Genomic DNA, 22,636 nt, shown 5'->3' with positions numbered 1-22,636 from the left:
GGACATCCACTGAAGTGCAGCGTGATCAGTCACCAGAGCGAATTCGCGACCCAGCAGGTAGTAACGGAGGTTGGTCACTGCCCACTTAATGGCCAAGGCCTCCCTCTCCACTGCAGCGTGCGGGTCCCGGTCCATCAGTTTCCGGCTAAGGTACATCACAGGGTGCTCAGCACCATCGACGCTTTGGCTCAGCACGGCGCCCAGGCCTGTGTCCGAAGCGTCGGTCTGGAGAATAAACGGGAGCCCAAAATCGGGCGTCCGTAACACAGGTGCCGACGTTAGGGCCTTCTTTAGGTCACTGAACGCGTGTTCTGCTTTGTCGGTCCACACCACGTATAGGGAGCGCCCTTTTGTCAGGTCAGTCAAGGGTGCTGCTCTTCGAGAAACGGGAACAAACCGGCGGTAGTAACCCGCAAGCCCCAAGAAAGCCTGCACCTTGTTTCTTGGTATTCGGACGGGGCCATTCTAAGATGTCTTTAACTTTGGAGCTCTGTGGCCGCACCTGTCCTTGTCCCACGAGGTAGCCTAAATATTTGGCCTCCTTTAATCCAAAAAAACACTTCCGGGGGTTTATGCGGAGGCCGGCTTTAGCCAGTGTTCGGAGGACAGCTGCGACCTGCAGTAGATGCTCCTCCCAGGTGCCGGAATAGATGACAACGTCATCCAGGTAGGCGGCACTATAGGACTGGTGGGGCTTCAGCACTCTGTCTACCAGACGTTGGAAGGTCGCCGGGCCCCGTGCAGCCCAAATGGGAGGACCTTGTACTGCCAGTGCCCGCTAGGGGTGCTAAAGGCCGTTTTTCCTTTGCGGATGCCGTTAAAGGAATTTGCCAATACCCTTTGTCATGTCAAGGGTAGTCAGATACCGAGCCGCACTCCAGCCGCCAAGGAGGTCGCAATGCGGGCATGGGGTAGGCATCGAACTTGAGATCTGATTCAGACGCCTAAAGTCGTTACAGAACCTCCAGGAGCCGCCTGGCTTGGAGACGAGGACAATAGGGCTGGACCAGGGACTATGGCTCTCTTCAATTATGTCCATGTCCAACATACGCTTTCACCTCCAGTTCGACCTCTGCGCTGCTTTGCCTCCGGAGTCTGTAGGGCCTCTCCCGGACGATTACCGGGCTCCGTGACTATATCGCGGGCAATCAGCGCGTCCGCCGGGTGACTCGCCACTACCTCGGGATGGCTCGGAGTGTTTGGGCTAACTCCTGCCGCTGCTTGGGGTCAGCTCTTCCGAGGTTAAGGGCAGTTGTGCTTGCTAAAAGGTAGAGTGTCCTATGGGAGCTGGGAAGCTCCTCTCTATCTCCAGGGCTTTAACAGGTTGACATGATAGATCCTCTCACTCGTCGACGCATTGGGCTGTTTCACCAAATAGTCGCCGCAGTCCTTTCTCTCCTTAACCTCGTAAGGCCCTTGCCAGTGAGCGAGCAGCTTCGAGTGGGAGGTCGGAACGAGCACCATAACTCGTCCCCGGGCGGAACTCCCTGAGGACGGAGTTGCGGTTGTAACACCGGGCCTGCGCTGCTTGCGCACGCAGTCACGTGCTCTTTTAGGAGGGGCCTGATCTTTGTGAGTCGGTCGCGCAGTTGCGCACGCTCAAAATGTTAGAGGAGGGAAGAGCCTCGCCTCCCAGCCTTCTTTTAGGATGTCGAGGATTCCCGGGGTTGTCGCCGTATAGCAATTCAAATGGGGAGAAGCCTGTAGAGGCCTGGGGTACCTCCCGGTAGGCAAAAGCACGAGGGGAGGAGCTGGTCCCAGTTCCTGCCCCGCTGACTACCTTGCGGAGCATCTGCTTAAGCGCCTGATTAAACCGCTCGACCAACCCGTCAGTTTGCGGGTGATAGACCGACGCTTTCAGGTGCTTTATCTGCAGTAATTTGGCTACCTCCTTGAACGTATCCGAAGTGAAGGGCGACCCTGGTCCGTGAGGACCTCCTTGGGTATGCCCACGCGTGAAAACAAATTAACCAGTTCCCGTGCGATGCTTTTAGTATTAGCGGGCGCAGGGGAACCGCCTCTGGGTACCGGGTGGCATAGTCCACCATGACTAGGATATACTTGTGGCCACGGGTTGAGGGCTCCAGGGTCCCACCAAATCGACCCCTATCCTTTCAAAGGGATGTCCACGAGGGAATAGGGACTAGAGGAGCACGGTCCCTCCTAGGAATCTGGCGGGTCTGGCACTCGGACAGGATTGACAGAACCGCCGGACCTCCTCATTGATCCCAGGCCAGTAAAAGCGGAGCTTAATCCTCTCCAGTGTTTTTCGCCCCAGGTGGGCCTAGGAGGTGAGCATGTGCCAACTCGCATATCTCCCGCCGGAAGGTACGCTGAATTATCAACAACTTCCGCACCTCGCCCTCATGGGTTAGCCACTCGGTACAACAGATCGTTCTCAAGGACAAAGAAGGGTTCCCGTGGTGTGGATCCGTCCGCTGCTGAGCTGTTAGGCAGAACGACCGCATTCCGGGCAAAGCGCAGGGAGTCGTCATTCCACTGCTCCCTCTTAAAGGAGGCCGGCGTGGACCGAAATTGATGGTCCAGGCCGCCGAGGGTCTTGGGGCCTGGGCCCGGGAAGAGTTCCCTGGCTAGTCCCTTCTCCGCGGAATCTTCCGGGTCAAGGTCCGTAGCCACGAAAGGTCCCCGAGACACCAGCCCCATAGGGCCTGCCCTTGTGCACGCGTGGAGGCCGCGGGAGGTGCCTTTTCCCCTCATAACAAGATCCAACGAGGCCCCGGAGCGCGTAATGGCTTACCGCTGATTCTTTTAGACCAGTCTTGTCCCAAAATCACTGGGAAGGGGGGTTCAGGTAACACAGCGACCGTCATTTGGGTTGGTTCCCCCTTCCAGGTGACATAGCAGTGAGCGGAACGATATGACCTAGTCCCCCCATGCACACAAGTGACCAACAAATGCTGTTTTAACCACTGTCGCGGTAAGACAAAACGGCGAGCAACAATGGTAATGTTGCTGCCGGAATCAAACAAAGCCACCACGGCGTGCCCATTTAGCAACACCACTCCCGTGATTCGACTCGCCAAGGGATGCGGCGGGGTACAATACCTCTCCGACGACGTCCAGCTGCAGTCCATAGGCTCCGGGGCGATGTGATGGGGGCAGTTTGGTAGCAGGTGACCGGTCTCGCCACACTTGAAACAGCGCGGCGGTCCCGGTTTCTCTCTGGCTCTGGATGGCGCTTCTGCAGCGTCGAGGGGGCTCGGGGTGGCCGCCCGTCCCTGCGGTTCCCGCGAGCAGGCTTTTCTGACCCCCCAAGTCGGAGGACCGCCAACTGACGCTCCAGGACGCCGAGGAGGCCCGACATGTTTTGATAGGCGTGTCCCCGGACCTGCTGGGCGAGGGAACTGGGCATCGCATTGACCAGGCCTTCACAGGCCACCCGCTCGACCACTTTCCGCCCGTCGGGTCCTCTGGCCGTAGCCAGCGCCCATCTTGCCCCAGAACTTCAACGCCTGGGCGCGAGCGGGCTTTTCAGGGTCAAAGACCCAGTTCCGCCATTCGGCCGCCTGCTGGCCCGGGCTAATGCCGTAGCGGGCCAGTATTTCGGGCTTGAGGAGGTCGTAATTAGCGGCCTCCTCCTCAGGGAGGTCATAATAGGCCCGCAGCGGTCCTTCAGATAAGGCGCCAGGATGGGCGCCCACTGACCGCTGCCACTCGTCCGGGTGGCCGTCCTCTCAAACATGCCCAGGTACGCGTCGACGTCCTCCGAAGGGCCCATCGGGACTAAAGGAGGAGGCGGCTGCCTGTGCGGGTCGGGTCTCGCCCGTTGTGCTTCCACTAACCTGGCCTTCGTGGCCTCCAGCTCCCGGGTGGTGGCGGCTTGCGCGAGCTGCAGCGCCTGGAGCTGGTCATTCATGGCTTGCAGCACCGTGTTGAGGTCCTGTCCCTCCGTCATTCCGGGATCTCTCTATCCTGCCGACTACGCCACTTGTCAAAGGACCGAGGAGACAGCAATAAGGGTTGGGGTTTCCGGCCCCGTATATTGTACACAGCAAACAAAAACACCGGTCAAAATTATAAACAAACAGTTCATAATGCGCGACGCCGACTCCTGGCGTCGCCATTTTATTGGGGTGGAGCCGGAAGTGGAGGAATGCTGGGAAGGACCGCAAGGGAGGATGGGAAGGATGACGTCAGGGCAAGATGGCGGAGGAAGGGTGGAAGTACCGCACTGCGGTCAATCCAAGCCTATGGTGCAGGAAGGTCTTTCTTTCTACGAGGAAGCAGAGGGAGAAAGTTAATACCCCGCCATTCCCTGGCGGCGAATGGTTTCCCAGGTGCTATCGAATCAATCCGCGGCCTCCTACTCGCGCGTGCGTGACACAGTATATACAAGAACTACTAAGAATGCTTATACTTGAAACAATAAGTAAGTTTTCTCTTGTTTGTTTTACTAGCTTTTCATTATTATGTTGTCAATGGGAGACTTTTTATGTCTTGAAGTGTAGCATGTTATGGGCTAGGATTTCCAACTGTTTATTATTAGGCTTGATTGGGGAGGAAAATTGTGTTGGAGTAACAGCACAAGGGAACTTTTTTAATCCACCTAATTATTTCAAGATGGTTGGTTTGGGAATATAAAAGTTTTCAAGAGTTAAATGTATGCAGCACAGAATAGGACTTTCTGAGGAAGACTCAAAACCTACAACTAAGGATAGTAAAAAAAAAAAAAAAACTTTTTTGTTACTAAAAATGTCAACTGCAAACCCCCAATAATAGATAACTGTGATCATTCATTAAATCTCATTAGCTGCAATGTTAAAGGTCTCAACCAAGAAATGAAAAGAAAAAAAGTATTATATTGTCTAAGCTAATTTAAGTTAGATACAGCATTCTTGCAGTAGAAAGATTTAAATGCTAAAGACCAACCAAGGCTGAAGAATTAGGTTTGTAGTGATGTCAGTATAATAATAGAAGTGATAATTATTACCCTTCCATCCATTTCCTAAACCATCTTATCCAGAGCAGGGTTGCAAGAAAACTGTCACATATACCCAACATTACATTAGAATGTATATTTCTAAATTTCTAAATTTTGCTTACATTAGAACAATCTAGACGAGAACAGGCCATTCAGCCCAACAAAGCTTGCCAGTCCTATCCACTTGTTTCTTCCAAGAAAACATCAAGTCGAGTTTTGAAAGTCCCTAACGTCTTACTTTCTACCACACTACTTGGTAGCTTATTCCAAGTGTCTATCGTTCTTTGTGTTAAGAAAAACGTCCTAATGTTTGTGCGAAATTTACCCTTAACAAGTTTCCAACTGTGTCCCCGTGTTCTTGATGAGCTCATTTTAAAATACAAGTCTCGATCCACTGTACTAATTCCCTTCATAATTTTAAACACTTCAATCATGTCACCTCTTAATCTTCTTTTGCTTAAACTGTATAGGCTCAGCTCTTTTAATCTTTCCTCATAATTCAACCCCTGTAGACCTGGAATCAGCCTAGTCGCTCTTCTCTGGACCTTTTCTAGTGCTGCTATGTCCTTTTTGTAGCCTGGAGACCAAAACGCACACAGTACTCGCACCATCACCCTCTGCTTCCTGTGTTTGAGCCAACAAACAGGCAAAATGCAGGATCAAGCCCCAGACAAGGTGTCAGTCCATCACAGGGTGAACACACAAACATTTTAGGGCCCAATTAAGTATTACCTACGTGTCTTTGAACGGAAGAAACCAGAGCATCCAGAGGAAACACAAAGAGAACATGCATATCCATGCAGCGAGCACTCAGGACTTTAACCCACAGTCTTCTTCTTGTAAGGCAACAGTGATACAACTGTGCCAATATGCTACCCCTTACTTTAGACTCTAATATGTAAAATCACAAATCTAAAATGGCTCAAGGTTTTAAATGCTGTGGCCACTGAGCCCCAAACCCCAAACAGAACTACACAAGGACAGTCCTGGGTTCAACCAAAGGTTATTCTCATTGACAAACAGTACCTCAGATGTACACAACTCAATCCTTTTCTCCTCCATTCTTCCCAGGTGAGTGTTGCCCAGATCCTCTCCTGACCCCGACTTCCCCAGGTCAAGTGGAGTGATCTCAATTTAAAGCAGACCGGAGAGTATTTCCAGTGCACAATCTAATGTCTCAGGGAAGCACTTCCTGGTCAGACAGGACAACAAAGGTCCTTGTGCCATCAAAATCCAAGAGCTATCCCACGCAACCCCCACAAAACCCAAAAGGGCAGGCCAATGGGATTATAAATCCCATGCCACCCTGTGGATATTTATACTAGTATTTAAACAGGATGCTGATACCCAGAGAACAGAGAAACAATCTGCCAATAGCAGGCTGTAACCAACTGTCCTGTTCCCCTGGCTCCCAACCCCATCCAGTGTGTCCTTCTGTGGCTGATGCAAGGCCAGCCCTGGTGTAGCTGTGTCCCTCCATAGCCACTTCGTGTATCACAGCACCTTTCCCTAACCTTCCTTATCAAGTCCTCCAGGCCAGGAAAGGGAGAAGTGTCCATTCCTCACACTGTAGATTGAATCCTGTTTATGATTTCTTATTTTCAAGCACAAAAACATTATCTAAAAGTACCTTAACAATTTTAGATTTTCCAAAGAATTATAAACGTTTGGACTCATGGCATTAACAACACAAAGAAAGACGAACAAGCATGTGTTTCTGCTCTTCCATCCATGTGATCTGCCAGCACTTCTGGGTCAGATGGAGAATTACAGTTCTTAATCAGCCTGGAAGTACTTCAGGGCTTCTGTCCTCATGATCCATTAGTACTTCCAGGCTAGGTGAGAATTTATTTTCCCATTATCTTTACACAGCATTCCCTGGCAGTACCCATGATACCCAGCAGGGCTGTGTTGCTGAACTCTATGCCCCATAGTGCCGCTGCAGTCCGGGGAGTTGCCATCTAGCGTCTTGAGGGAGGCAGTGTCCTTGAAAAGCTGCCTTCCCCCATCCTTCCATCTCAGGGGCATCTCGGCTGGGTTGAGATGCCAGCTGTCCCTTACAACGGTTTTCTTCGCCATCATTTGGTGATAGCATTAACCAATGTGTATATGACATTCATTGCCAATTATAGCATATAACTTCACATGGGCATAATTTTAAATTTCACTACTCCACTCTATACCGCCACTCTATCTAAGATGGTAGCATGCAGTATTAACTTAACTGTACACTGGATTAAAGATAAACCAAAAAATGTGGGATAGTCTGTTAACAGAAAGAAATTCAGTGTAATTTTAGAACATTAACTTTGATTAAGTTTGACTAAAATATTTATTTTGGTGTTTTTGTTTTGATGTTTGATATGGAAACATCTGGTATTATTGACCCCAGCCTACTTAAAAACAGCTCATTTGCCTGCACCCTTTTTTCCCCACTCACTGGTTAAATTACATCTGTTTTCTAAGGAAGAAGAACTCCAGTGATCTTCTTATTCTGTTCAGCAGACATAACAGCATAATTTTACAAAAACTCCATGTTAAATTACAGTAGGTCTGATAGTGTCTCTTGTAGATTGCTCCAGGTTTTCTTTTAGGATTCCTTTCTATTTTGCTGAATTCATTCTACCTTCTTCTACCCTAACATGCCTTCCACTACCACCATGCTGCAGAGACACATCTCTCAGATGGCTGATGTGTTTTTGGTTATGTTCAGCATTTGGCTTGCACCAAACATGGCATTTGCTCTAATGGCCAAAAAGCTGAAATTTTCCTATCATCAGAACAAATAGCTCCTGCCAAGATGTCATTTGCATTTTTTAAGCAATGTCTTTCTCTTAGCAACTCTCCATTAAACTCTCCATGTGGTGGGCAACAGTTGTATGCACAGCCTCTCCAATTTCAGCCACTGTAGCTTGCAATTTCTTCTTATTTATCACAGGTCTCTTGACGGCCTCCCTCGCCAGTCTTCTTTTTGCAAGATCACTCAATGTTTCTGGAAGGCCTGCTCTATGCAGATTTACAGCTGTGCCATACTCTTCCTAGTTCTTAATGACTGATTTAACAGGACTCTACGAGATATTCAGTGACTTGGATATTTCCTTACATCCATCCTCTGACTTGTGCTTTTCAATCACCTTTTAACAGAGTTGCTTGGGATGTTATTTTCTCTTCACTGTGTACTGACTCACCATTTTCCAGATGAGATGCATTCATACTACAATCAATTGAAACTCCTTGACTATAGATAGGTGATCGCCATTGAACTACTTATGGGACTTCTAAAACAAATTGGCTACACCAGTGTGATTTTGGTGTAGTGCATTGATTAACTTTGTAAATATTTGTAAAATAAACGTGTGTTGGGTGAAAAAACAATGTCCGCCTGTCTGTGTCCAGGTCCAGTTCCACAGTGGCGTAGTCGGCAGGATGCTCCGTCTGATACAAGACGGGGACCTGCAGTAAAAATATCAGTCTGTGGACGGCCCGGTGCAGCAGCGGATCCCACACACTCGCCGTAGGAGCCGCGCGTGCACAACCCCGCAGGAGCGGTTCTCCCCATGGGGCGCTGCCGGTCCGCAGTATGTCCAAGCTCCCCGGGTGCGGAGGAAGGAGAACGGGTGTTGCTGGAGTGCAGCGGGCTCCTGCGAGCACGCCACCGCAGAAGGCGCCCGGGATGGCATGTCGCCTAGCGAGGCCATGCCGAGGACGTTTCGCCAGACAGACAGGACCCGGGAGGTAAGTTCCCTGCTTGCCAGCAACCGGCCCTGCAGTGCTGCATGTGTTTTGTGTTCAACAGGCAGGGGCTGCCCAGATCCTTGTTGGTGGCAGGCGCATGTCGATCCACGGCGCCTCATTGACGCAGCAGCAGCTGGGAGACCTGCAGAGAGGGAGACACTGCAACCCAAAGAGCCAGCATGCCGCCGCACTGGGAAGAAAAGAGCCAAAATGGCTGCAGTCCGGAAGTCCCTCCCGCTGACAGGCACGGGATTGGGCAGTGTGTCTTGTGTGCCCGCCGATGATTGTTTGGAGGCAGACAACGTATGCGGCTGATGGACAGCTAAGCCCAACCACGCCTGTTTCCCTGTTCTTGCCGGTGGCTCAGCACGAGCCGGAGAAGTGCCTTCGGCCCATAGAGTCACCTTTGTTGCAGGTGCTATGTGCTCTCTCCATGGAGCTGGAGAAGCTGAGAGGGACGGTGATCGCATCATCCAAGACGCCGCAGGCTGCGGAAGAACGGCGCAGCACTGGAGCCTTCAGCCGGAGGAGTACGGTGGGGAAGGTGAGTGTTGCCCTCCCCGTACAGCATGAGGGAGAAGTACCGAAATCGGAAGTGATATTAATGACCGGCAGCAAGTACGTGATTCTCCAACAGCGGACGTGGCAATCCAGGCTGCGCACGGATCGAGTAGAGCGAGATCGCAGGGGCTGGCAGGACAGGAGCTGATGAGTGCCCTGGGTTCTAGCACCCTGCGCTCCAAGCCCTCGGCTGTCTCCGGTCGCTCTGTAGGGACGCAGAAGGGGCTGGATTTGAGCTTTCGCCATGCTCAGACCCAGTGCGTCCAAGAGGAAAAGGAGGAATCGAGGGGTGAATGCCACTTCCTCCGATAGGAAGGGACGTGTCGCTGGGTGCACACGTCCAGTGAAGGGCCGTCCTCTGCGAAGGCAGAGAGAAACCCATGGGCAGGTGGAGGAGCCGCCTGTGAGAGAGGTCCTGGTGAGGACGAACAGACGGGCAGGGAACCTGTGGCGGAGGCGCCGAACAGGCAACGTAATGTACACAATATTTAACATGAAATACACTCAGACATGTGCATATTAATATAATTATATCCTTTCGACAACCAAGCTTCAGATATAACCTTTCATCAAAAAAGTTCTTACATTTAAGTTAGCTTTTACTAAAATAAACTTTCCGAAACTTCCCTCACTACCTAATGTGGTTTTTCCTTGATGTAAAAATACTGTAACACAGGAAATATTTTAATACCAGAGATATGAAAGAAATATTCCTTTAGATAATCAAAGCCCAAGTTTGTGGAATGGCTTTCCAATTACATTTTGTCATAGTGAATGGAAGTTTCCACAAGATAAAATACACTGTTCCCCAATTTGTGTGAAATATAGTCTAATTCGCCATAAAATGCTCCATCTCTCTTGACTTAGGCTATCAAAAATGGATCTTAACAAGCCAGTACTTGTGAGAGGTATGTTAAAACACCTGCCTTACTCTTACATGTTTTATAAACATTGCCTTAACTAATCCTTTGGAATAAAATCTTTGTTATTTACAAATTTCCCCAGGTCTACAATTATCCCAAATCTTTAAACAGGACAATTTTTGGCATCACTCAACAGGATATTATAGTCTAATGAAAGTCTGTTGAGGTAATTTACACTACATTGCCAGCACACTGTTTTATCTTGCTGAACTAGAAGAATTCTAATTCAGCTACCTTAATACAATGGGAAAATGTTACTTAAACAAGAAAATATTAAATATGCTTTGAGGTACTGTTCAAGAGGTGTTTTTTTTTTAATCTGGTAGGCATTTGTTAACAATGTTATCAATTCTGTTATATGTTTGAATTTTACTTCTTCTGGTGGCACTCATGTGCCTTCAGTGCACCGCAGTTTGCTTCAGTTGCCAAGCAATCATTTCCCTTCATTGGGGGTTGTGGCCCCAAGGTTCATAATTTGTTGGCAATTGCAGAAGAGGGTTTAAATAGCCACCCACTTCTCTGTGTATATGTGAGTCAGTCCTGCAGTGGCCTGCTGTCCTTTTAAGGTTGTTTCATGTCTACTGTTAAATGTGGGGACAGACTTCATAACTAAACTAAATTAAACAATTTTGATAAATATATTAAAAAAGTACTGTAAATAATTTCCACAAAAGGGTCTCTCTATATTACATAAAGCAAGTTAAACAGATATGGCTATTATGTAAGTTGTCCTTCAATTACTTGTTTCTGAGGTTGCTTCTTCCATGACATGGTTACAAGATGTCACAGTCTAGTCTGGAACAGTTCAGGTATAAACCATCCTGTAATTCACATCATTATAATTTAGAATTGATCAGTCACCAAAACTGCAGGACTTAAGTATTTGAAAAAAAATCCCTCTTAGATAAGGGGAGTATGAGCAATCTGTAGGATAGGAACTGAACGAATGTTCCTGAAGCTGTGAGCCAGAGGTGTAACCAGTGCACAATGGATAACAAAAAACTATTGAACCTTGTAAAATGAGTAAGAATTTTTGCAGTATATCACTATTGACAAAATGTGTATTCATTGTCGCAAATGTAGTTTTTTTTTAATTCATTTGAGACAAGCATAGTGACACAGTAATTAACACAGAGACTGGATATGAATCCTAGTCCATTAAGGACTTATATGTTGCCATGTGCTAGTGTAGTGAAATTTTTCTTTGGTTTAATTCCTACATCCCAAAACACTCAGGTCAGGCTGATTGCTAACTCTTAGTTAGCCCAATCAGTATGATCAAGATAGACGAATGTCCCTTCCAAGGCTTGTTCCAACCTTGCACATAATGTTACTTGCACCCCATCCCCTTCATTGAAAAAGTGGATTCAGAGAAGAAATGAACTATTAATTTGCGTTCTTTATAAATGTTTACAGCTATGGCAAATTACTTCACAAGTTTTTCCAAAGGATTATTCCTGCCTGATTTTGGCTTATTTCTTATTGGCACCTTGGGCAAACATTATATGTGTACACTCAATCCCATAACTGGGTTGTACTTATGGAAAATGCAGATGGGCATGGCATATTTTGTGATTTTGCTTGCCATTTGAGAACTGCAACATTTGAAAATTGCATTAAACTGTAGAAAGCTATTCCGTCAGTATCTGGATATTTCTTTATGATTTTCAGAAATAAGGATTTGGAGAGCAATCAGACCTCAGTGTCATCACAACCATCTATCACTTCTTTCCAGATTCTCCTCTCTTCTTTTTGCTTGTCATTTACATATAGTACTGATGCAGGTGCACTGAATAATCACCAGCAATCTAACCTCCCCAAGGAGAAGAGAAAAGAAATTGCAAAATGCGCCACCTGGAATGCATATAGAGAAACAGTAGAGGTGCCCAGTCAGTTTGACCTGTAAGATAACATTTGCTTTAGCTTTAAGCTTTCCGTTAGTTGTTAAATAAGAACTAGTGCTCAGGTCTAATAAAAAAGATAATGATGGAGAGAAATGCGATTTTTATGCTATTAAATAAAAATACCACCAAAATGGTCCCTGTAGGTATCTATTTCAGCTCACATCTACAGCTGACAAGAAAAATAAACAGCCCTAGATCCCTTAGAGACACAATGACATCTTTACACTTAATTGGCAGCAACTGAAAAGCAAGCTGAATCTTCTAAGCTACAGCGGGTATAAAAAGCCATTTTCTAATCAAATGATGAATTAAAATACCACCATAATAAATAAATAAGCAAAGAAAAACATTAATAAAAGCCCAGTTCTATATTACCAGATGCATGTTGCAGCTTCTCGGTCACCTGCAGAGCCTGCAAAAAAAAAAATCTTCAGGCGTGTGATGTTAGTATTCCTTGCCGTCTGCCTGATGTTTTCTAGACCAGAGGGTGTGTGAAATCTCCGGCAAATCTGAGGGCTGGAAACCTTTTTTGATTTCAACGCGCTGTGAACATCAGGAAGCCCAAAGCAAAAAAAATAGACAGCCCAGAGAAAAGCAAGATGAGAAACTTCTGGCGCTTCTCCAGCACAGCACTGAACTCATTGTGATTTGGAAATGAAGAGCAATAGAAGTGAGCAGAAATCCGCAATCTGGAAAAAATTAATTTCATCAAGGTTTAGTCAATTGGAAATAGGCATGTTGTTGCTTTGTGCCTGCTGCCCTTTAGACTGTTGAGAAATAGAGTAACAATCATTTTGTGCAGTCTGATGCTGTGGTGTGTGTGTGAATGGGTGGGTGTGTATGTGTTGGTGTAACCCTGTAGTCTTCTGTTAGATTGCCTTGCCAGCTGTTATCTAGATATTGTCATTGCCTTGTAGTATAGTCTTAAAGAATGAAGGCTGACTGGGACTACTGTGTGGAATACCGGCCGACTTCAGTATACACTCCACCTACCAGTCCCGGCTGCATGTTTGAAAAGTACCACTAACACTGAAGCTGGTAATCAGAAGAGGATTTAATAGAAAGCTGGGTATGGTCAGCCAGAAGACAATTTTACATCAGAATGTTCTGTTACACTTTTATGCAAATAACAATAAGGCTTATAAGACACTGAATATTCTTTTTCATAAAATTTAATAAGGTTTTTTATGGGTTTTTTTTTCACCTTCTACAGTATATTTATCGGTCATAGTTAAAGGAAGGTCAGGCATAGCTAGCAGGACAAGGCAGAATTGTGCCCTGTAGTAAGTACAAATTCATCACACGGTACACTTTAATAATTATCAATCAACAAGACAATACATCTTTGGAATGTGGGTTCAAACCCCAACACTTTTAAGAAAAACCATAAGAACATGTAGAGAGCATGCAAATTTCAAACAGCTTGCAATTAAGCTAGAAATCAAACCAACAGAAAACGTCCATAAGGAATGCTGTGTATTTTAATAATTTTCCATTTTCTGAAGTCACTTAATTCAATACAGGGTCACAAGGTGCAATGATATACTCACACCACAGGTCTTTATACCTGGTAAATTTAAAGACAACAGTCAATTAAACTTGCCCCTCTTTAGTATAAAAAAAAAATACTGGTGTACCCTGGGAACACACATATGGCAAAAGGAAATCCTACAGATTTAATCCAGTGCCCATCCAATGGGATGAATCCATAACTTAACAAATTACCTATTTGTTAGCAGTGTCACTTTTTTTAATTGCTAAGCGGTATATTGTTTCCAAAAAATGAAAACAGTGCAACAGCACAAACAATACTATACAGTTGTCTAAAAATTATTGACTTCACACAATTCGTTACAATTATTTAGTGTAGGATGGTTCAGATGGCATCAATATGTAAAGGGGTTTGAAAAAAGGCAAGTTAACAGAGAATAATTTAAAAAAAAAAACAAAACAATAAATGGAGACACTGGACACTATTTGTTTTTGGTGTAAAAATGTTACAAAATATCAGGAAAATGCATGCAAAAAACTAGATTCCTAGGTTTGAAGAAGAACATAGCACAGAAAATTGCAATGACTACAGCAACTGCTTAAGATAATTTCTAGTCAAGTATGGCAGTAATTAACAGGAGATGTACATGTTGTCACGCACGCGCGAGTAGGAGGCCGCGGATTGATTCGATAGCACCTGGGAAACCATTCGCCGCCAGGGAATGGCGGGGTATTAACTTTCTCCCTCTGCTTCCTCATAGAAAGAAAGACCTTCCTGCACCATAGGCCTGGATTGACCGCAGTGCGATACTTCCGCCCTTCCTCCGCCATCTTGCCCTGACGCCATCCTTCCCATCCTCCCTTGCGGTCCTTCCCGGCATCCCTCCACTTCCGGCTCCTCCCCAATAAAATGGCCGCGACGCCAGGAGTCGGCGTCGCGCATTATGAACTGTTTTGTTTATAATTTTGACCAGTTTTTTGTTTGTGATTTACAATATACGGGGCCGGAAAACCCCAACCCTTGCTACTGTCTCCTCGGTCCTTTACAAGTGGCGTAGTCGGCAGGATAGAGAGATCCCGGAATGACGGAGGGACAGGACCTCAACACGGTGCTGCAGGCCATGAATGACCAGCTCCAGGCGCTGCAGCTTGCGCAAGCCGCCACCACCCGGGAGCTGGAGGCCACGAAGGCCAGGTTAGTGGAAGCCCAACGGGCGAGACCAGACTCCGCCCAGGCCGCCTCCTCCTATGGTTCCGATGGGCCCTTCGGAGGACGTCGATGCCTACCTGGGCATGTTTGAGAGGACGGCCACCCGGAACGAGTGGCAGCGGTCCGAGTGGGCGTCCATCTTGGCGCCATACCTGAAGGGACCCGCGCTGCGGGCCTATTATGACCTCCCTGAGGAGGAGGCCGCTAATTACGACCTCCTCAAGCCCGAAATACTGGCCCGCTACGGCATTAGCCCGGGCCAGCAGGCGGCCGAATGGCGGAACTGGGTCTTTGACCCGAAAAGCCCGCCGCCCAGGCGTTCGAGTTCTGGGGCAAGATGGGCCGCTGGCTACGGCCAGAGAGCCCCGACGGGCGGAAAGTGGTCGGCGGGTGGCCTGTGAAGGCCTGGTCAATGCGATGCCCAGTTCCCTCGCCCAGCAGGTCCGGGGACACGCCTATCAGAACATGTCGGGCCTCCTCGACGCCCTGGAGCGTCAGTTGGCGGTCCTCCGACTTGGGGGGTCAGAAAAGCCTGCTCGCGGGAACCGGCAGGGACGGGCGGCCACCCCCGAGCCCCCTCGACGCTGCAGAAGCGCCAGCCAGAGCCAGAGAGAGGCCGGGTCCGCCGCGCTGTTTTAAGTGTGGCGAGACCGGTCACCTGCTGCCAAACTGCCCCCATCACATCGCCCCGGAGCCTATGGACTGCAGCTGGACATCATCGGAGAGGTATTGTACCCCGCCGCATCCCTTGGCGAGTCCGAATACGGGAGTGGTGTTGCTAAATGGGCACGCCGTGGTGGCTTTGTTTGATTCCGCAGCAACATTACCATTGTTGCTCGCCGTTTGTCTTACCGCAACAGTGGTTAAAACAGCATTTGTTGGTCACCTGTGTGCATGGGGGACTAGGTCATATCGTTCCGCCACTGCTATGTCACCTGGAAGGGGAACCAATCCAAATGACGGTCGCTGTGTTACCTGACCCCCCCTTCCCAGTGATTCTGGGACAAGACTGGTCTAAAAGAATCAGCGGTAAGCCATTCGCGCCCGGGGCCTCGTTGGATCTTGTTATGAGGGGAAAAGGCACCCCTCCCGCGGCCTCCACGCCGTGCACAAGGGCAGGCCCTATGGGCGCTGGTGTCTCGGGGACCTTTCCGTGGCTACGGACCTTGACCCGAAGATTCCGCCGAGAAGGGACTAGCCAGGAACTCTTCCCGGCCCAGGCCCCAAGACCCTCTCGCGCCTGGACCATCAATTTCGTCCACGCCGCCTCCTTTAAGAGGGAGCAGTGGAATGATGACTCCCTGCGCTTTGCCCGGAATGCGATCGTTCTGCCTAACAGCTCAACAGCGGACGGATCCACACCGCGGAACCCTTCTTTGTCCTTGAGAATGATCTGTTGTACCGAGTGGCTGCCCATGAGGGCGAGGTGCGGAAGTTGTTGCTAATTCCGCGCACCTTCCGGGCGGAGATATGCGAGTTGGCACATGCTCACCTCCTAGGCCCACCTCGGGCGAAAAACACTGGAGAGGATTAAGCCCGCTTTTACTGGCCTGGGATCAATGAGGAGGTCCGGCGGTTCTGTCAATCCTGTCCGGAGTGCCAGACCCGCCAGATTCCTAGGAGGGACCGTGCTCCTCTAGTCCCTATTCCCCTCGTGGACATCCCTTTGAAAGGATAGGGGTCGATTTGGTGGGACCCTGGAGCCCTCAACCCGTGGCCACAAGTATATCCTAGTCATGGTGGACTATGCCACCCGGTACCCAGAGGCGGTTCCCCTGCGCCCGCTAATACTAAAAGCATCGCACGGGAACTGGTTAATTTGTTTTCACGCGGGCATACCCAAGGAGGTCCTCACGGACCAGGGTACGCCCTTCACTTCGGATACGCTCAAGGAGGTAGCCAAATTACTGCAGATAAAGCACCTGAAAGCGCCAGTCTATCACCCGCAAACTGACGGGTTGGTCGAACGATTTAATCAGACGCTTAAGCAGATGCTCCGCAAGGTAGTCAGCGCTGACGGCAGGAACTGGGACCACGCTCCTCCCGCCGTGCTTTTGCCTACCGGGAGGTACCCCAGGCCTCTACAGGCTTCTCCCCTTTGAATTACTATACGGGCGACAACCCCGGGAATCCTCGACATCCTAAAAGAAGGCTGGGAGGCCGAGGCTCTTCCCTCCTCTAACATTTTGAGCACGTAGCAACTGCGCGACCGACTCACAAAGATCAGGCCCCTCCTAAAAGAGCACGTGACTCGTGCGCAAGCAGCGCAGGCCCGTGTTACAACCGCAACTCCGTCCTCAGGGAGTTCCGCCGGGGACCGAAGTTATGGTGCTCGTCCCGACCTCCCACTCGAAGCTGCTCGCCACTGGCAAGGGCCTTACGAGGTTAAGGAGAGAAAGGACTCGTCGACTATTTGGTGAAACAGCCCAATCGTCGACCGAAAGTGAGAGGATCTATCATGTCAACCTGTTAAAGCCCTGAGAGATAGAGAGGAGCTCCCAGCTCCCGTAGGTCACTCTCCCTTTCGCAAGCACAACTGCCCTTAACCTCGGCGAAGAGTGACCCCAAGCAGCGGCAGGAGTTAGCCCAAACACTCCGAGCCATCCCGAGGTAGTGAGCGAGTCACCCGGCCGGACCGCGCTGATTGAGCACGATATAGTCACGGAGCCCGGGGTAATCGTCCGGGAGAGGCCCTACCGACTCCCGGAGGCAAAACGCGCAGAGGTCGAACTGGAGGTGAAACGTATGTTGGACATGGACATAATTGAAGAGAGCCATAGTCCCTGGTCCAGCCCTATTGTCCTCGTCTCCAAGCCAGACGGCTCCTGGAGGTTCTGTAATGACTTTAGACGCCTGAATCAGATCTCCAAGTTCGATGCCTACCCCATGCCCCGCATTGACGACCTCCTTGAGCGGCTGGGTACGGCTCGTATCTGACTACCCTTGACATGACAAAAGGGTATTGGCAAATTCCTTTAACGGCATCCGCAAAGGAGAAAACGGCCTTTAGCACCCCTAGCGGGCACTGGCAGTACAAGGTCCTCCCATTTGGGCTGCACGGGGCCCCGGCGACCTTCCAACGTCTGGTAGATAGAGTGCTGAAGCCCCACCAGTCCTATAGCGCCGCTTACCTGGATGACGTTGTCATCTATTCCGCACCTGGGAGGAGCATCTACTGCAGGTCGCAGCTGTCCTCCGAACACTGGCTAAAGCCGCCTCCGCATAAACCCCGGAAGTGTTTTTTTGGATTAAAGGAGGCCAAATATTTAGGCTACCTCGTGGGACAAGGACAGGTGCGGCCACAGAGCTCCAAAGTTAAAGACATCTTAGAATGGCCCCGTCCGAGTACCAAGAAACAGGTGCAGGCTTTCTTGGGGCTTGCGGTTACTACCGCCGGTTTGTTCCCGTTTCTCCAAAGAGCAGCACCCTTGACTGACCTGACAAAAGGGCGCCCCTATACGTGGTGTGGACCGACAAAGCAGAACACGCTGCTCAGTGACCTAAAGAAGGCCCTAACGCCGGCACCTGTGTTACGGATGCCCGATTTTGGGCTCCCGTTTATTCTCCAGACCGACGCTTCGGACACAGGCCTGGGTGCCGTGCTGGGCCAAAGCGCCGATGGTGTCGAGCACCCTGTGATGTACCTTAGCCGAAACTGATGGACCGGAGACCCGCACGCTGCAGTGGAGAGGGAGGCCTTGGCCATTAAGTGGGCAGTGACCCACCTCCGTACTACCTGCTGGGTCGCGAATTCTCTGGTGACTGATCACGCTGCACTTCAGTGGATGTCCCTACACAAAGAGTCGAATCCGCGGGTCACCAGGTGGTTCCTGGACTTACAGCCGTATAAGTTCACTGTCACTTATCGGCGGGCACCCTTCAGGCCAATGCCGATGCCCTCTCGTATTCACGACCTCTCGGTTAGGTCCGCCCGACCTGACGGTCCTGGGCTAAGGGGGGGATCGTGTCACGCACGCGCGGTAGGAGGCAGCGGATTGATTCGATAGCACCTGGGAAACCATTCGCCAGGGAATGGCGGGGTATTAACTTTCTCCCTCTGCTTCCTCATAGAAAGAAAGACCTTCCTGCACCATAGGCCTGGATTGACCGCAGTGCGATACTTCCGCCCTTCCTCCGCCATCTTGCCCTGACGTCATCCTTCCCATCCTCCCTTGCGGTCCTTCCCGCATCCTCCACTTCCGCTCCTCCCCAATAAAATGGCCGCGACGCCAGGAGTCGGCGTCGCGCATTATGAACTGTTTTGTTTATAATTTTGACCAGTTTTTGTTTGTGATTTACAATATACGGGGCCGGAAAACCCCAACCCTTGCTACTGTCTCCTCGGTCCTTTACAATGTCCACATCCCCAGAACCACAAATGAAGTAGTTATTAAAGAGATCCAGAAGAAAAAAAAACACCTTTAAGACCTGTAATGCAATGAACAGCAGTTGGCAGCTTTTAAATCTGGACTTCCTCAGCCTGGCACTCTCCAGTAGCAATGGCTTTTAATGATTTTTAAAAAAGAATGTCACAATAAAGATCAGATAATATGATAAGTAAGAGTTCAGTGAATGTTTTTTTTTTTTATTTATTTTATTACAATCCATACATAGCAATCAAGTTTTTACAAAAAAAAAAGAATTATGTTAAGAACAGATCGATCCCCACCGCTGAGAGAGAGAGCAAGCCAAACGGTGTAAGATTTAAGGCTTGTAAACATACCTAAATTAATAAATTCTCTGTGCTTTATAAACTTATTTTAAAATATTACTGATTAGATCCTGCCATGTTTTGAAAAAAGTCTGTACAGATCCTCTAACTGAGTATTTGATTTTTTCCAATTTCAAATAATATAACACATCAGTTTCCCACTGACTTAAAAGAGGAGAGTTTGGGTTCTTCCAGTTTATCAGAATAAGTCTGCGTGCCAACAGTGTAGTGAATGCAATCACAATTTGTTTGTCTTTCTCCACTTTAAAGCCCTCTGGAAGAACCCCAAACACAGCTGTTAATGGGTTAGGAGGGATTGTGAGTCCAAGGCTGTCTGAGAGGTAATTAAAAATTTTTGTCCAGAATAATGTTAATTTGGTGCAGGCCCAGAACATGTGACCCAGTGAGGCTGGGGCTTGGTTGCAACGTTCGCAGGTTGGATCATGCCCTGGAAACATTTTGGAGAGTTTTAGTCGAGACAGATGTGCTCGATATATAATTTTGAGTTGTATAATTGTATGCTTTCGCATATGGAGCTCGAGTGAATTCTCTGCATTGCTACTTTCCACTCCTTTTCTGATATATTAATTGAGAGATCTTTTCCCAGTGTCCTCTTGGATCTTTGAAAGGAAGGGATTGTAAAATGATTTTATATATTGTAGAGATGGAGTCTAATCCTTGAAATTGAGCAATATTTTTCCAGCGTGGATGAGGGTGCAAGATGAGGAAAATCTGGAAGGTTCTGTTTAACAAAGTTCCTGATTTGAAGATAGTGAAAGAAATGTGTAGCTGGAATGTTAAATTTGGAATGTAATTGTTCATAGGATGCAAAGACGTTGTCTATATAAAGATCTCTAAGCAAGTTAATTCCAAATTTTTCCAGATATTAAAACTGCATATGTTTGTGAAGGTTGAAAGAGGTGGTTCTCTTGCAGGGTGCCACAGATAGAAGCTTCTCCGTCTTAAAATGCTTTCTACATTGGTTCCAGATTCTAAGTGAGTGGAGCACAATTGGGTTATTAGTGTATTGCCGATAACGTGTGTTTATTGGAGCACAGAGCAAGGAATACAAAGAAGTACTGCAGGATTTTACTTCTATTGTGGTCCAAGCCTGTGTATGTTCTTCTATTTGTGTCCAGGTTCTTATTCCTGTATATTTGCTGCCCAGTAATAAAACTGGAAGTTAGGTAGAGCCATGCCGCCTTCTGCCTTTTGTCTTTGTAGGGTCGCTCTTTTGATGCGTGGATGTTTTGAATTCCAAATAAATGAGGTTATTGTTGAATCTAATTGCTTAAAGAATGATTTATTAATGTATATTGGGATGTTTTGAAATAAAAAAAGGAGCTTAGGAAGAATATTCATCTTAACAGTGTTAATTCTTCCAGCTAGTGTGAGATGAAGGGTTGACCATCTATGCAAGTCTTGTTTAATTTTTTCCATGCAGACCGCGAAATTTTGTTGATAAAGAGCTTTATGTTTACTTGTGATGTTTACCCCTAGGTATTTAAACTGTTCTGCAATGATAAAAGGTAGGGTGTCTAATCTAATATTATATGCTTGAGAATTCACTGGAAAGAGTACACTTTTATTCAGATTAATTCTGAGACCAGAGAGCTTTTGAAATTCTGTGAGTGCTGCTAAGACTGCAGGCACAGAATTTTCTGGGTCCGATATATACAGTACCATGTCATCTGCATATAATGAGATTTTCTGTTCCAGTCCTTCTCTGCTAATCCCCTTTATCTGATCAGTATTTCGACAATGTATTGCCAGTGGTTCAATGGCAATTGCAAACAGCAGCGGTGACAAGGGCATCCTTGTCTTGTGCCACGCTCTAGTTTAAAGTAGTCTGAGCAAATGTTATTGATGCAAACTGAAGCTTCTGGGTTAGTATACAGTAATTTAATCCATGCACAAATGTTCGGCCAAACCCAAACTTCTCCAAAATAGTAAAAAGGTATTTCCATTCAATCATGTCGAATGCTTTTTCTGCATCCAATGATAATAATATTTCTGGGGTGTTTGATTTAGTTGGTGAGTATATTACATTAAACAGGCGTCGAAGATTTGAAGATAAGTGTCGGCCCCTAATAAATCCAGTTTGGTCTTGTGATATTACTGAGGGAGCACTTTCTCCATCCTTCTAGCTATGATTTTAGAGAGTATTTTAACGTCGTTATTCAGAAGTGAAATTGGTCTGTATGATGCACATTGTAATAAGTCCTTATTTTGTTTTGGAAAGACAGTGATTAGTGCTTGGCGAAAGGTTTGTGGAAGAGATTGGTTATCTCTGGCTTCTGTAAATGTTGCTAATAGGAGGGAGCTAGCTGAGCGGAGAATTTCTTGTAAAACTCTGCAGGGTAGCCATCAGGGCCTGCTGCTTTTCCACCTTGGAGTGACTTTATAGCATCTAGTAATTCTGATAATGCCAGAGGTTTATCAAGTTCCTCCACACTAAAAGCGTCAATTTGTGGTATCTGTAATGTATCCAGAAATGCATTAGATTGTATATTGTCTTCTTTAAACTCAGTAGTATATAGGGATTTATAGTAGTCTCTGAAAGTGTGCATTATATTTTTGTGTTCGATGATTTTATCTCCGTTCGTGTTAGTGATTACCGAGATTGCATTGCATACATCTTGCTTGTGAATTTTTTGCGCTAAAAGCTTATTAGCTTTCTCTCCATGTTCATAATAATGATGTCTGGATTTGTAAATTAGTTGTTCAGTTTCTTTAGTTGTCAAGAGGTTTAATTCTGAATGTAGAGCCTGCCTCCTCTTATGTAGAGTCTCGCTTGGTAGTCTGGCATGTTCTTCATCTATTTTAGTAATTTCGCTTTTTATCTCTGCTACTTTCTTCGCTTCGGATTTATTTCTGTGGGAAAGATATGAGATAATCTGTCCTCTTAAGAAGGCCTTAAGAGTTTCCCAGAGTATTCCTGCAGAGATCTCGGGGGATGTATTTGTCTCTAGAAAGAATTTGATTTGTTTGGATATAAATTCAGTACAATTCTCGTCAGCTAATAGAAGCGGTTGAGGCGCCATCTGCGGGTGAGTGTATGGGGCTTAGTAATTTCAGCTCCAAGATCATAGGAGCATGGTCTGAAATAACAATAGCATCGTATTTACAAGATTTAATCTTAGGCAAGAAGTTATTATC

At 47.5% G+C, this 22,636-nt stretch overlaps 1 protein-coding gene across 4 annotated transcripts in view; it reads right to left on the bottom strand.

Moving 5' to 3' along the window:
• Positions 1–22,636, bottom strand: part of schip1 (schwannomin interacting protein 1) — a 1,049,948-nt gene that overhangs the window by 886,078 nt on the left and 141,234 nt on the right. Inside the window, exon 1 of one of the 4 annotated variants that reach the window (XM_039756483.1) lies at positions 12,441–12,608. The exons of the other annotated variants lie outside the window; for them this stretch is intronic. Within the exon in view, the coding sequence (XP_039612417.1) occupies positions 12,441–12,449 (9 nt within the window). The 5' untranslated portion in view covers positions 12,450–12,608. Of the gene's footprint in view, positions 1–12,440; positions 12,609–22,636 lie in introns of those variants that run through there. 4 annotated transcript variants of the gene reach the window in all.

This window comes from Polypterus senegalus, chromosome 1 (assembly GCF_016835505.1).
Source record: "Polypterus senegalus isolate Bchr_013 chromosome 1, ASM1683550v1, whole genome shotgun sequence".
NCBI lineage: Eukaryota > Metazoa > Chordata > Cladistia > Polypteriformes > Polypteridae > Polypterus > Polypterus senegalus.
This window is presented reverse-complemented; position numbering and strand designations above follow the sequence as displayed.